Source organism: Elephas maximus, chromosome 19 (genome assembly GCF_024166365.1).
Source record: "Elephas maximus indicus isolate mEleMax1 chromosome 19, mEleMax1 primary haplotype, whole genome shotgun sequence".
Classification (NCBI taxonomy): domain Eukaryota; kingdom Metazoa; phylum Chordata; class Mammalia; order Proboscidea; family Elephantidae; genus Elephas; species Elephas maximus.
The window spans coordinates 4,597,152-4,611,888 of NC_064837.1; the positions used below are offsets into that span (position 1 = coordinate 4,597,152).

Here is a 14,737-nt window from a genome sequence, read left to right on the forward strand (position 1 = left end):
GGAAGGCAAGTACTAAACAAACATTGATTAAAATGACTTTCACGTAAAAGGTTAAAAATAACTAATATGGGAATACTACTGTGGTACCAGAGAGTAATCCCTAATGATCAAAATTTAAGAATAGTCATTTTAGGTCTTTTCTACCTGTTATAACTGAGAATTACATACGCACATGACTGTAGTTGTTCTGTCAAATTACTGAAGTCTGAAGTGTTCACTGAACACCTAACACGGAGGATTATAGTGTTGATATCATCTGCTGGCAGTGTGAGCTGCTCTGTGGTAAAACAGCAATGGCATACCCAGAAGTATTTCTTTGATCGATGAATTACTAAAAATGAATGCTGAATTCTTTACTACCACGCTAACCTATACAGACATTTAGAAAGCAATTAAGAACCCTATACTCAACTATTTAGATTTCAACTTGATAGAAACAACAATGAATATATGGATGAAAATAAGTAAGACATGATTTTCTCCTCTCGCAAAATGACCAGTGGAGTTAAATGGCTTGAGTGTCCAGTTCAAGCAATTTTTTAAAAAATTCAAATAAATTTTTAAAAAACTATGTTTGGAAAATGATCAAGTTATTTATCATCATCCTAAGATGTATATGTGGACATCTGTGGGAAAGAATGGGATAATGGGGGAAAGGATGATTAAGAAATGTGGATAACTATTTAAATGCTTAAGCCAAGAAACATACTAAACAGAATATGGCACAAAATGTAAATTAACTTGAGGGTCTGGTCTTTTGACAGCTGTTCGACAACCGCAAAACGGAAAACTGACCTCAGACAACTGTGTATAACCGAGAGACAATTAAGCCAAAGAATTTCACAGGGAATGATACAACACACATTGTAGGAACTCCTCACAGGAGGACAGATAAATGCAGGCTGGAATTGTTATTGTCTTTGAAGGTGCTGATACTCACTGGACTTAAATTTCACAAAGAGCTGTGTTACTCTGTCATAATCATTGGCACTTTCTGAAACATAACCCTATCAGTAGAGAAATAATTGTAAACACGTTCGCAATTTCCAAGTGTTTCTTGAAGCAATTTCTCATTGACCCTCCTTGACTTTACCTTTGAACACTAAAGTGGTAACATCCACTTTTTTTTCTTTTAATTAAAAAATAATGAGCTCTTCCATGGTAAAACTCGAGGAGACACATATGTCCAACAAAGCTGGCAGCCTAATCTACAAGTTATATCAGCTTGATTCTATCTACGCTCCTGAGAGATGCAGTGCTTCACCCTGCTCAGCATGAAAATAGAGAGGAAACTACATTCCACCATCACTTGTGAAAGATTTTTCTTTTCTTTTCGTAAACAGCGGTATAAAAAGTGTATGTTCTCTTTCAAAGGCCAAGATCTGGGGTGAGGACGAGGGCTCAAGCCAACTTCAGCCCACTGAAAGGTTTTGTTTGGCCTACACAGTGTTTCTAAAATTGAGCCTACATATAAAATCAGGAAATCTCACATGAAAATCCAAATTTCTAGCTTGTATTGAAAAACCAGCAGTTCTAGCAACACTGGGCCAGCATATACCAAGGCCAATAATAGCATGCACCTCAGCCAGAGCACTCACACTCCAACTGCTCATGGCCACACGTGGCTCTAAAACAACAAGGAAAACACGTACAGCAGGATCTGAGAGTGTCTCCTTCTGAGAGAGAAATACTCACCGTGGGTATCTGAGATGAGTACCATGTGCAGGGAATAACTTAAAAAAAAAAAAAAAATCTCATTTCTGAGGCTTGTGTATCGTCTCTCCTCCAAGAGTCTTTCCTAGCAATGCAACTGTAACCCCAGGAACTAAGCAGCTTGGGGTGGAGGTCCACAGATAAATCTGTCCCTGGGGAATCCCCTTCTCATCCCAGGAAGCAATACAGGAAGACCAAGGGGGAGAAATGAAGGCCAAGCAGGTCTCCAGTTTGGCCTTTTATCTTGCATGGATCCGCCGTTGACCGTCTTCCTCATGGATAGATCAGGGTCCCCTGCTGTACGCCCTGAATGCCTTCCCGTGCACTGTGGTTGTGGTTTTACACTTAACCTGTGTAATTTCTGACTGCTGCTTCTTGCCTCCACCAGACAGTAAGCACCATTCATTACTCACTTCCCTACTCAGTCATTCACTTGTTCAACTCTTACTATGTACCAGATACCGTCTAGGCACTGGGGGAGCAACAAATAAACCAAATCTCTGCTCTCACAGAGCTGACATTCTAGTGGGAAGACAGTCAAATAAATACACCAGAGGAGCACAACAAGTGTCCTGGCTCCTCCAACTCTGAGTGGAATTTGAGCTGAAATTTGAATGAAGTCAAGTGGCTATACCTATGAGAAGGCAGAGGGAACAGGAAGTGCAAAGTCTCTTGCGTAGGAGTTACTGATGGACTGGGGAGTGGCAGGAAGCCAAAGCGGCTGGAGGGGAGTGAGCAAGGGTGCCAAACGGAGACAGCAGGAGCCACAGCACCTACAGCTTTGGAGGTAAGGACTATTTTATTCTGAGCTGATCCACCCCTACTCCTTCAGCATAACTTTCATTCAGTTTGTCCAATATCTTTATCTTTGCATCACAGAAATTACCAAAAAATTTAAAACCACTCCCAGCCCAGAGATTCTAAGTTTTCATTGGTCTTCTATTCTCACTCCTACTATTGTTATTATTTCTATCTCCTTGCAAGATCTCTTCTGAGATCCAATACAGCCCTTACTCATATCTACCTGTACAGCAAACCTATACTTCCAAAACGGAATTATTATTTTTCACCAAGACCTGTTCCTTCTTCAGCATTCCCTCACTGGATGACACTCTCTGTCCACCCAATCATATCAGACATCCTCTCTATACCCCTTCCCTCTCCTTACTTACTACCTCTAGTCAATGGCCGAGCCTCCCAGTTCAACTCCTCTCCTACTGATGTAACTTCAGGTCCATATCACCTTTATTTTTTATTGTTGTTAAAAACACACAGATTCAACAATTTCTACGTGTACGATGCAGCGACAGTGATTACGATCTTTAAGTTGTACAACCATTCTTACCCTCCTTTTCTGAATTGTTCCTCCTTGATTGATAGACATTTGTTGTGTGCCATCCAGTAGACTGTAACTCATAGCGATTCTATAGGGCAGAGCAGGGTTTCCTAGGGTATAATCTTTATGGGAGCAAATCACCAGGTCTTTTCTCCCACAGAGCAGCTAGTGGGTTCAAATCTCCTACGTTTCAGTTAGAAGCTGAGCACTTAACCATTGCACCACCAGGGCTACCTGACATAAACTTACTGTCCCTATGCTTCCTACCTAAGCTTTCAAGTTGCTGTTGTCATTTCAACCCCATATAGATGGTTCTTTAAGAGGGCACAATGCCCAAGGCAGATATCCTTTACGAATTAAGCTAAACTGTTGTTTGGCTTCACGAAGGATTCAGGGGATATTTTTGCCTAAAAGGTTTAAAGATTATCTCAGGGCAATAGTTTCGGGAGTTCATCTAGCCTCAATGGCTCCAGAAAGTCTGGATTTCTACGAGAATTTGAAATTCTGTTCCTTATTCTTCCCCCTTTTAGTCAGCGTCCTTCTGTAGGATCTTTGATGAGAACATTCAGTGATGGTAGGTGAGCATCATCCAGCTCTTCAGGTCTCATGGCAAAGGGGCAGCTGTTCATATAGGTAATTAGGTACACATTCCATTTCCTCTTCCTGTTCCTGACTCTCACTCTTCCTGTTCCTGACTCTAGCTCTTCCTGTTCCTGACTCTTGCTCTTCCTGTTCCTGACTCTCGCTCTTCCTCTGCTGCTCCAGGTGAATAGAGACCAATTGTTGTGCTTTGGATGGCCAGTTGCAAGCTTTTAAGGCCCCAGGCACTATGCAACAGACTAGGAGCTAAAGCAGAGGCACTAAAAACCATATTAGGCCAAATAACTGGATGTCCCATGAAACTGTCACCCTAAACCTCCAAGTCAAGAAACCAAATTCCATGAGGTGTTTGGCTGTACACAGGTAGTCTCAGCAGCTACTCTTCCTTTTTGTTGTTGTTAAAAACATACATACATATCACAAATTTTTGCTGATTCAACTTTTAGCAAGTATACAACTTACTGACAGTAATTAGCTGTGCAACCCTACCCTTAATCAATGCGATGTTTCCATCACCGTAAATCAGAACTCAGTGTTCCATAAGCAATAGTTCCTTTTTAACGCCTCCCTCCTGCCCCTGGTAACCACTAATAAACTTTGCTCTGTATAAATTTGCCTGTTACTGTTTTTTATGTAAGTGGGGCCATATAATATTTACTGTGATTGACTTATTTCACTCAGCACAATGTCTTCAAGCTCCACCCATGTTGTTGCATGTATCAGGACTTTATTTCTTTTTCTGACGGAGCAGTATTTTATTTATCTATTCATCCACTGAAGGGCATTTAGGTTGTTTCCACCTTATACCTATTATGAATAGTGCTGCAATGAACACTGATGTACACGTCTGTTTGCATCACTTCTTTTAAGACTCTTGGGTATATTCCTAGCAGTGGAAATGCTGGGTGGTACAGGAGCCCTGGTGTTGCAATGTTAAGTGCTCACCTATTAATCAAAAAGTCAGTGGTTCGAACCCAGCAACTCAACGGGGGAAACAATCTGGCAATCTGCTGCCATAAAGATTATCGCCTAAGAAACCCTATGGGAAAGTTCTACTCTGTCATATTGAGTCTTTATGAGTCGTAATCAACTCCACAACAAGATAGTTCTATTTTAGCTTTTTGAAGAACCGCCACACTGTCTTCCACAATGGCTGTATCATTTTGCATTCCTACCACCACACCCTCGCCAAATTTTATTATTTTCCTTTTTTTTTTTTTAAATCTTAGCCATCCTCCAGACTAATGATCTGACTGAGACTGGAGGAACCCCAAAAGGCATGCCCCCCAGACTCTCTGCTAACCCAGAACTAAAACCATTCCCGAAGCCAACTCTTCCAACAAAGATTAGACTGGAGTATAAGATATTAAATGATACTCGTGAAGAGTATGCTTCTTAGTTCCTGTAGAGACATGAGAATAAATGGGCAGCTCCTGTCCAGAGGCGAGATGAGAAGGCAGAGGGGACAGGGGCTGGTTGAGTGGACACAGGAAATCTGGGGTGGAAAGGAGGAATGTGCTGTCACGTTATAGGGTGAGCAACTAGTGTCACATAAGAACGTGTGTAATGTGTGTATAACTTTTGTATGAGAAACTAACTTGATCTGTAAGCTTTCACTTAAAGCACAGTTAAAAAAAAAAATCTTAAGTATCCTACCCATTGTTGTCAAGTTGACTCTGACTCATAGCAACCCTACAGGATAGAACAGAACCACCCCATAGGGTTTCCGAGGCTGTAATCTCACGGAAGCAGACTGTCACATCTTTATCCTGCAGAGCTGCTGGGGGTTCAAAGCACCGACCTTTCAGTTAGCAGCCAAGTGCTTAACGAGCTCCTTAGCCATGCTAAACCTGTGCTCCCTGCCCTCAGTGATCTTCCAGTCTGAGGGAGAGGACAGCAACCAAACCCACTGCTGTCGAGTCAATTCTGACTCATAGCGACCTAGTGGGGGTGAAATGGTAACTCATTATGGTTTTGATGCCTAAAGACGTTGAACATCTCATCGTGTGTTTTTTGGCCATTTCAATATTTTTATTTGGTGAAATGTCTGTTCAAGTCCTTTGCTCATTTTTTGATTGGGTCGTCTTTCTGTTGTTTAGTTGTTGAATTTTTATATATATTTTGGTTATTAGATTCTTATCAAATACATGGTTTCCAAAGATATTCTCTCAATTGGTAGCTTGTTTTTTCACTTTTTTGGTAATGCTTTTTGATGAACAAAAGTATCTAATTTTTATGAGGTCCCATTTATTTATTTTGTCTCTTGCTGTTCGTGCTTTTTTTTTTTTTTAATCATATCAGATAACCCATCGTTAAACGCTAAGCCTGCCAATCTTTCCCCTGTATTGTCTTCTAAGAATTTTCTGGTTTTGGTTTTCACACTTGGGGCCTTAATCCATCCTGGATTTCTTTTTGTGTATGGTGTGAGGCATGGATCCTGTTTCACTTTTCTACATGTGGAAATCCAATTTTCCCAGCACCATTTATTAAAGAGACTCTTCTCTCCCCATCAAGTGGACTTAGCAGTCTTGTCAATAATCAGCTGACTGTAGATGTGTGGGTTTATTTCTGGACTTCCAATTCTATTCCACTGGCCTATGTGTCTATTATTATATCAGTACCAGGCTGTTTTGATTACTGCAGTTGTATAACGTTTTGAAATCAGGAAGTGTGAGTCTTCCTACTTTGTTCTTCTTCAAAATTACATTAGCTAATGGGGGTCTCTTGCTATTCCACATAAAACTGAGGATTTGTTTTTCCATTTCTTTAAAGAAGCTGTTGGAATTTTGATTGGTACTATGTTGAATCTGTAGATACAGGCTCACACCATCTTGACTCCTTTATTTGTCATCTGAATTGGTCTATCTCCCAGCTTTACTCCACGGACTAGAGAGCACATCTCTCGACGTCCCTTCCTCAATCAATTTTTACAAACAGTAATAATAATTAAGGGTCCCTGTGTGACTCAGTCGGCTTGTGCTTGACTACTAACTTAAAGGTTGGCAGTTCAAACCCACCCAGCAGGGGTGCAGAAGAAAGTCCTGGAGATCTGCTTCCATACAGATTACAGCCAAAGAAACCCTACAGAGCAGCTCTGTTGTGTAACACACAGGGTTGCCATGAGTCACAGGCGACTCACTCACAAGCGACTCACTCACAGGCGACTCACTCACAGGCGACTCACTCACAGGCGACTCACTCACAGGCGACTCACAGGCGACTCACAGGCGACTCAACAGCAACATTGTTTTTTTTTTTTGAGAAAAATAATAATTAACTTTAATTGCATACTTACTATGTACCAGGCCCCTGGGCAAGCACCTAGTACAGGTAGTCCTCAGTTGATAAAGGGGATCTGTTCCAATGATTCCGTGTTACCCTGGTTCTGGCCTAAGCTGGTACCTCTTTTTTTTTCATTATTATTGCCTTTTATTATCAGCATCTTTGTAAATCTCATCTTTATTTGTTTTGGGGGGCTGGAAACATTACATATAAACTTACAGATATATTTTAACATTGTATATAGTACAGATTGCTAACAATAAGATGTAAAAAAAAAAAAAGACGGTTGTAAGTCCCACACGTAGCATACATAGTAACTCATATATGTCACAAGTCAGGGACTACCTGTGTGTCATTTAATTCTCCACAATCTCAACTGTTTACAGATGAGAAACTGATTCCAAAGAGGTTAAGTAAACGGCCCCAAATCATAGAAGCTGCCCCGGGCCATGGGCTCCCGAGCCTGTACTGAGCCAGTAGGTGGCGCTGCTGTCACTGATGCCTGCTATGCTTCCTGCCCTCAGTGATCTCCCAGTCTGATGGAGGGGACAGCAATCAAATAATCACCCAAAGCCGTGCTTAGAACCTGTGAAAAGCATTAAAAGAGAGCTACGTGCTGTGATAGAGAGGAAAAGCTGAGTGGTTCTGGGGTTCTGGAGGGTCAGGGAAGCCTTCTATGAAGCTGCAATGCTGCTGTACCTTCTGGTTTTATTCTCATCACAACACTACCACTACCTGGTATTTTCTTGCTAACGTATTTATTGTCTATATCGCACTATTCCGCTGTGAACACCAAGAAGCAACCTGTCTGTATCCCTAGCACCAAGCACAGTGCCTGCCATATAACAGGTGCCTAGGAAACGTTTCTTGAATGAATGAACGAACACTCTAGCTAAGGTCTTAAGGATGAGAAGGCGTTAAACAGGCAGGGCCTCCAGGGTTCCAGGCAGAGGGAGAAGCCTGTGTAAAACTCTATGGCTGAAACATGGAAAGAGATGAGGCTGGAGAAGCCGACCATGCCTAGTCTGTAGTTCAAAGTTAGGACTTTCTTCTCTATCCTAAATGTAAGAGAAAGTAATTAATTGTGTTATGGTTGGTGGTTTGAACCCACACAGCAATGCCTCAGAAGACAGTCCAGACAATCTGCTTCTGAAAGAATACAGCCATTGAAAACCCTATGGAGCACAGTTCTACTCTAAAACATGTGGGGTTGCCATGAGTCAGAATCGACTCTCTGGCAACTGGAATGGTTGTCCAACATGTATAGGGTAAGTCTGAATACTTTAGAGGCATGCAAGGCCCTTGACGGCCTGGTCCCTGCCAGCTTCTTCAAAAACCTCTCACAGCATGCTCCCCACCTTGCACCTGAGGCTTCAGCTGCACTGCAACGTTGGCAGTTCTTGAACAGTCTCCCTGTGCGTACAATTTTACATCTCTGTGTCTTTACTCATGACGGTCCCTCTGCCTGGAAAGTTTCCTTCCCGTGCTTCATCTACCTGGTCCATATTCTCTGGTCCCTTCTCTGTGAAGTTTTCCTGACCTCCATAGGTAGGAATGACCACTCCCTAAGCCGTCCTACGTACACCTACGGTAACGGCTGCATTTTACCTCAGTACTGACATATTTTATTGTTTTATTGTATTCATTTACACATCTGCCTTCCTCTACCAGACCATGAATTGCTTCAAAGTAGGGACTAGTCTTTTTATCCCTAGCATAAGTAATCAATAGATGTTTAAGGATCCCTTCAGAAAATAACTTTCAAGAAAAGAGTAGCACAGAATATTAGTATTTTCTACTGCTTAATGACATTTTGTTTTCTTGTCCTAGCCAAATCAGAATTACTTTCTAGCGGGCAGATAAACTTCAAGAGGATTTCAACAGCTGTCCGCCCTCAATAATTCTAACTATGCAGAAGGAAGAAGCAGTTCATTCACATTTTGGTGCCTTTCAAAGGCATTAAAACAAAATTTTAAAGGCTGAATGTTCCCCGAGTACTAACTAAAAAGGGTCATTTTTTATATAACCTGACTTATTTAAGTCAGAGGTATTTGGGATGGCTGGATAGCTATCTGCTGAAAAACTTATAAATTATTTCCTTTTGTGGGAAGACACCTAGGAGTGTGAATCAGGGGACTGTCCACATGTCTGTTTTCAAGACTGATTGTATGCTTGTTAGAATAAGTCATTTTGCCATTCTGTCCGTCATTTATTCAAGAGTGAGGAAGAATCATGGCGGGAATCCAGGCACAGTGAACAGTGTCCTTTGCTAATACCTGAATGTCTTTATAAGAACTAGTAATCCAGTCTGAAGATATGTTCATATTCATGAGATCATACGTTAATATTTAATTCCCGTTATTTTAAATTAGGATACAATGTCAGCAACATGAGAAGACAGATTTTTATCCACATATCTTTAGCTAGCTGTTTAGGAAAACTACATATAGAACTGTTAAATCTCGCTTATTTAACTAGTGCCAGTAATAGACAAAATTAAATTTTTTATAGTAATAGACAAAATGGCATTTTCTAGATTATCAACTGTAAGTTTGCTAATTTTACTCAGACATATTAATGACAATATTAGGACATTACATTAATCGTCTATTTCAGTGTTAATTTTTTTCTTTCAACTAGCAGATATATATCCTCAGGTAGTAAAGAAATCCCAGTTAGAAAAAAAGCTAAAACTATGTATTAGGTAATATTTAAGGCTACACAGTACATTTTAAGGTCTAAGAACTCTCTGGGTTACAAGTATACATAAATCTTATTAACTACCAAATTTTCTCTTTTGTTTCACCCTATCTCTACACTCCATCATTCAAATCCCCTTAAATTTCTTTGTTCCTCCTGTGATCACTGCTTCTGGGAGAAATCTGGCATAGGATCTGAAGGAAATGCCAGAGTGAAATTTCCCTTAAGATTAATTACACAGGTAAGTAATTTCCCCTTCTTGCCAAAAAATATTTTCTAAAACTTCCTAGAAAATTGGTAAGACAGGACTGGGTGGTCATGAAAATGTGAGTTTTGGATTTACTTAATCACTTACACACACATTTTAAAGGTCTGATATCTTGCTTAAAGCACTCTGAAGTTCCATTAGTCGTTAGGAATAGCAAGAGACAAAGAATTCTCAATACTTGGACGGGGTTAGGAAGCACAGGCATAACAAATAACATCTGCTTCACTGTCCATTCCCCCTGCCCTCCTCCCAGCACACCCCCAATTCCTATTCCTTTCAGTGTCTGGGAGCTCAGTGCGGAATTCAGAATCATCAAATTACTCAAATTTTGAAGTATAAATACATACCAAGGCATCAGGAATTCTCACATTAAACCTTAAACGCAGTTTGTCACTAAAACAAAGACAGTGTGTATGCGATAAGGAAAAGATATAGTCTCCCAGGGATCCGCCACACAGTCAGTTTTTACATCAGTGTCATCACTCATCAGTCAGTTAAGGTTCAAACTAACCCTGAAAACAGGGAGTGGAATCTGCAGTTCAGAGCAGAGAAGCAAGAGCTACGGGATTCAGAAGAACAACTATCAAGAAAGACAAAACATAACTGGAGATTAAGAAGAGATGAAGAAACAAGGAAAGTTCAGGAAGACACTCAGCCTGACCTCTGCTAGGCTGGGGTGATAAGGAGACCAGTAGGAAGGCAACAAGTCCCCAAACCATCTGTCTCTGGTTTACCCATACATATGACCCAGACAGTACAAACCGAGAGTCACGACTCAAAAAAGCTGTATTGGTACACAATCCATTATTTCCATTACAGTTGGCCCTTCGCATCTGCAGATTCAACCAACCACAGATGGAAAGTATTTGTGAAAAAAAAAAAGTTCTGGAAAACAAAACCTGAATTTGCTGTATGCTAAGCACTACACTGAATCCACGCAAATGAAGGACGTACAGGCATCCCCTGCTGTAGCCTCCCGTCATCTCACAGACGCTCAGTCTCTCTAGTTCTCATGGTTTGAGCATTTTCCACCTCTCTCGTCATTTTTCCCCAAACAGTACGTCCTGCATAAGAGCTATTTACACAGCATTTACGTTGTATTAGGTATTATAAGTAATCTAGAGATGATTTAAAGCACGCACGAGGGTCTGCGTAGGTTATATGCAAATAGTACGCGACTTTATATAAGGGATTTGAGCATCTTCAGATTTTGGTATCTGTGGGGGTCTGGAACCAATTCCCCACAGATACCGAGGGATGACTATGTATGTCTTAAATAAATGTCTGCTTTTTTTGACTTATCAACCTTTTCAGCAGTATTTCTTTGATTTACCAGAATTGACGCATAACTCCAACATGTCTACCAAAGAGTAGAGAATAAAGTCTGCTGACCCTAAGGCATCACCACACATTTAGATGTAAAGAATGTACCTATAAATACACACACACTTGTAATGAACATATACATACATTCACACACACACACACTCACACACACATTCACAGACACACACACACATTCACACACACGCACACTCATACACCCACATTCACACACACATTCACAGACACACACGCACATTCACACACACATTCACACACACTCACACACACATTCACACACACACATTTTAGTTTGCAAACACAATCCAACTCTCTTAGTACAGTAAGGAAAATAAACACATTTTCCCTTCCCATTAAGTCCATTAAGAGGGATAACCAGAAGATAATGTGATTCTGAAAACGTGAAGGATGTGGGCCAGAAACAGACCAAACTTCTATATTAATAACAATAACAGGTAGCATTAACTGTGCAGTTCATTTGTACAGGGCTTAAGTGCTTTAAATTCTTGCAATCTCATTAGAGACAGATACAGTACCGTAGCCACTGTGGTAACTTAACCTCTCATCCGTAGTAGCAAAGATACCAGCAGTTAACCCAGCTTACCCCCTAGATAAACATGCTTCCTACAGACTCTAAAATAAAGCAGTCATCTGAACACAGGCCTTCTGAAATTTCTAAAACCTTGATCTGTATTGAGTTTCTATAAATTTCTGCCTAAACGTAAATCATTCCCTTTTTTTCTTTCTCCAGATACTTTCTAGTTACATCAGGCAGTGTTTTTGTTTTTTCCCCATAGTGAATTCTTGAACCCCCTTTTTTTGGGATGGTGAGGCAGGAAAGCAGCTCCAATGCAAGGCAACTCTCTTACATTTTATAATATTTTAGGATTTCTGAACCATATGATACTACTTTTTTTCCTGAACCCGCAAATTTTTATTTTAAATCTTTTCTTTGAATCTATGTAATTTCAACAGAAGATAGCAGTTAGTTATCTCAAGGATCAATGTAGCTCTTCTGTTTAAAGGAGCCTGAAGACAACAATGTGCTCCTGGCTCAATGTCATGACCTAGATCTGTAACTTAATAAAGGTAATAAGACAAATGACAATAACAACAACAACAAAACCTGAAAAACAGACCTCAAATAACCAAATAAAATTCCATTTTACTTATATTGCTATTCATTCAAATTTTCATTAAAAATATGCTCACAGCATGCTTATTCCCTTAGCCAAGAAATACAGGCAGCGGTAGCAAAAGGAAGGAGCAACTTAGAAGAGACGGCATCGTGGTTACAGAAGCCAGCCGGACTTCTGGCAAAGCGGCGGCACGATCTGGACCTCACTAGCAGACTGCTTTGACATTAAAATAATAACAGAAAAATAAGCCTTATTTGAAACAGATTGATCTTTCTCCCAGAAACACATGATTTGGGGCATTATCGAATTAAAGTTCTCATACTTTGCAGACTATCAATGATACATCCACTCAGCTGTTTCCCTGCTCATAACCTGAATTCCTCTTTTAAAACTCTGCCAACTCCTCTTGGGTGTTCTGGTGACGAAAATGACTTTCCTTAAGTTTTAGCCAAGATTTTTTCACTGTAATATCTTAAGAAAAAGCCACAATGTTAAGGCAGACCACAGTGACCAGGGAGGGGAAAATTTTTAGAGAAATATTTTGATGTTTAAAATCATAGAGGAAAAGGCACATTAAAATAGTATACTAATTAATTTTAAAATGTATTCTGATTTCATATACTAAGTTAACTGAATACTGAACTACTTTTTTAAAAAGCTGTATATGCTTATTTAAAATATACCCTACTAAGTATAATAGTGATTTTAAAAGAAAATAAATCAAACCAAGGAAAGACCAGCAGATAATAATGACAAGGTCTGGGAAAGGTACCTGAAATGGATGGACAAGGATGTCGCTAAGAGGAAAAATTAGGACAGTTCTAAAATACTTCTCAACCCAAGGATTCCTGGTTATATGAAGCAGATACCCCATTGCTGTCTTACCTGAACATATGTGAAAGCCACTGACCTTAAAAGAAAAGACAAATTACTCTTACAAGTTCACAGTGCTAATCCATCAATATAGATTATTTTGGAAGGTCTTTTAAAATGTGACAATACTGCAGTCTAGGAAAAAATGACAATACCGTAACTGAGCTGAAGAGCGGCAAACTGACCTGGTTGATGGAGTTGGCCGCACAGGACGCGAGGCCAGTTCCGGCAACAGTGAGTAGGAAGCAGGGCAAGTCGAAAGGTCCTGGAGCCAATGCAAATCCAGCTGACGTGGTACTTACAACCAGAGCTGCAACATGGAAACAGAGCCGATGTATCATTACCAACACATGCTCCAGACTGTAAAAGCCAAAAAGACAAAGGACAAGCCGTCTTCCATATAAGGCAACTGACTACATTAATGACATGAACTATTTTTATAGCCTAATCGTCTCAAATACGTTTTTCTAATGATAAAAATCATGTGTTCATCACAAAAAATGTTAATTTTCCTTTAACTCAAGAATAAAAGAAAAGGTGGATATTCTGGGTTCGATCACTCACCCAGCAAACGTTTACTGAATACCACGGTCAGTACTGTGCTAGGTACTAGGATTGTAACGGATACAGATGTATGTGGTCTCACGCCTGCTCTTGCAGACCTGAGCTGACAGGGAGATGACAGACATACATTAATGACTGTAACACAAGGTAGCAAATAATAAAGGTCTCAACCGAGTGATAAGCTCCAGGCAACTAGTGGAGGGTTGCACACAACAGACGGATGGTCCTGGGGGCCAGAGGACGATAAGATGACTAGAGGGAGATGATAATCCTATTGCCACCCACAGGGACGAAAGGAAGTGGCAAGACGCAGAAGCAAAGCCATGCAATTCAAGCACTCACTAAGGCTGCTCCTTTTCTGTAGGCCCCAGGCTTCTCTCGTGGAGGTTTACAGAAGCTGACGGGGCCAGAGAGTGTCTAAGAATGGGACTGACAGAGGGCTACAGAAATTCATTGGAAAAAGGATCACTCACCGGTGGACTTATCTGAGAAGTCTTCAAGAAGATGGCATTTCAATTAGACCTCCAAGAGGAGATGTAGGAGAAGGAAGAGAAGGGTGGAGAGGGTAACATTAGAGGCAGATGGATAATTCCAAGAACAGGCACAGAGGCAAAGAAGACCAATGCCATGGTTTACAGGAGACAGGGAGTTTTTCAGAGACAGTTTAAGAGTCTACACCGGTAATCCCCTGTGAATAACGGTAGTCAAAGTGGGAATCGAAAAGGTATAAGGGATATTTTGATTGGAAAATTGTTAGGACTTGGTAACTGTGAGAGGTAGGAAAAGAAAACAACAAGAAAGAATGAAGGGTACAGTGCGGCACCTGGGTGACATGGAGAATTGTAAAACTAATAGAAATAAGAAAACCAGGGGAAGAGGTGATGGAGCTAGCTGGTTTTAGGAAAATGCTGCTCTTGA

General features: G+C 40.5%; 1 protein-coding gene across 1 annotated transcript in view; it reads right to left on the reverse strand.

Moving 5' to 3' along the window:
* Positions 1 to 14,737, reverse strand: part of LOC126063279 (protoheme IX farnesyltransferase, mitochondrial) — a 205,983-nt gene that overhangs the window by 128,410 nt on the left and 62,836 nt on the right. Inside the window, exon 4 of the mRNA XM_049861554.1 lies at positions 13,441 to 13,565. Within this exon, the coding sequence (XP_049717511.1) occupies positions 13,441 to 13,565 (125 nt within the window). The remainder of the gene's footprint in view (positions 1 to 13,440; positions 13,566 to 14,737) is intronic.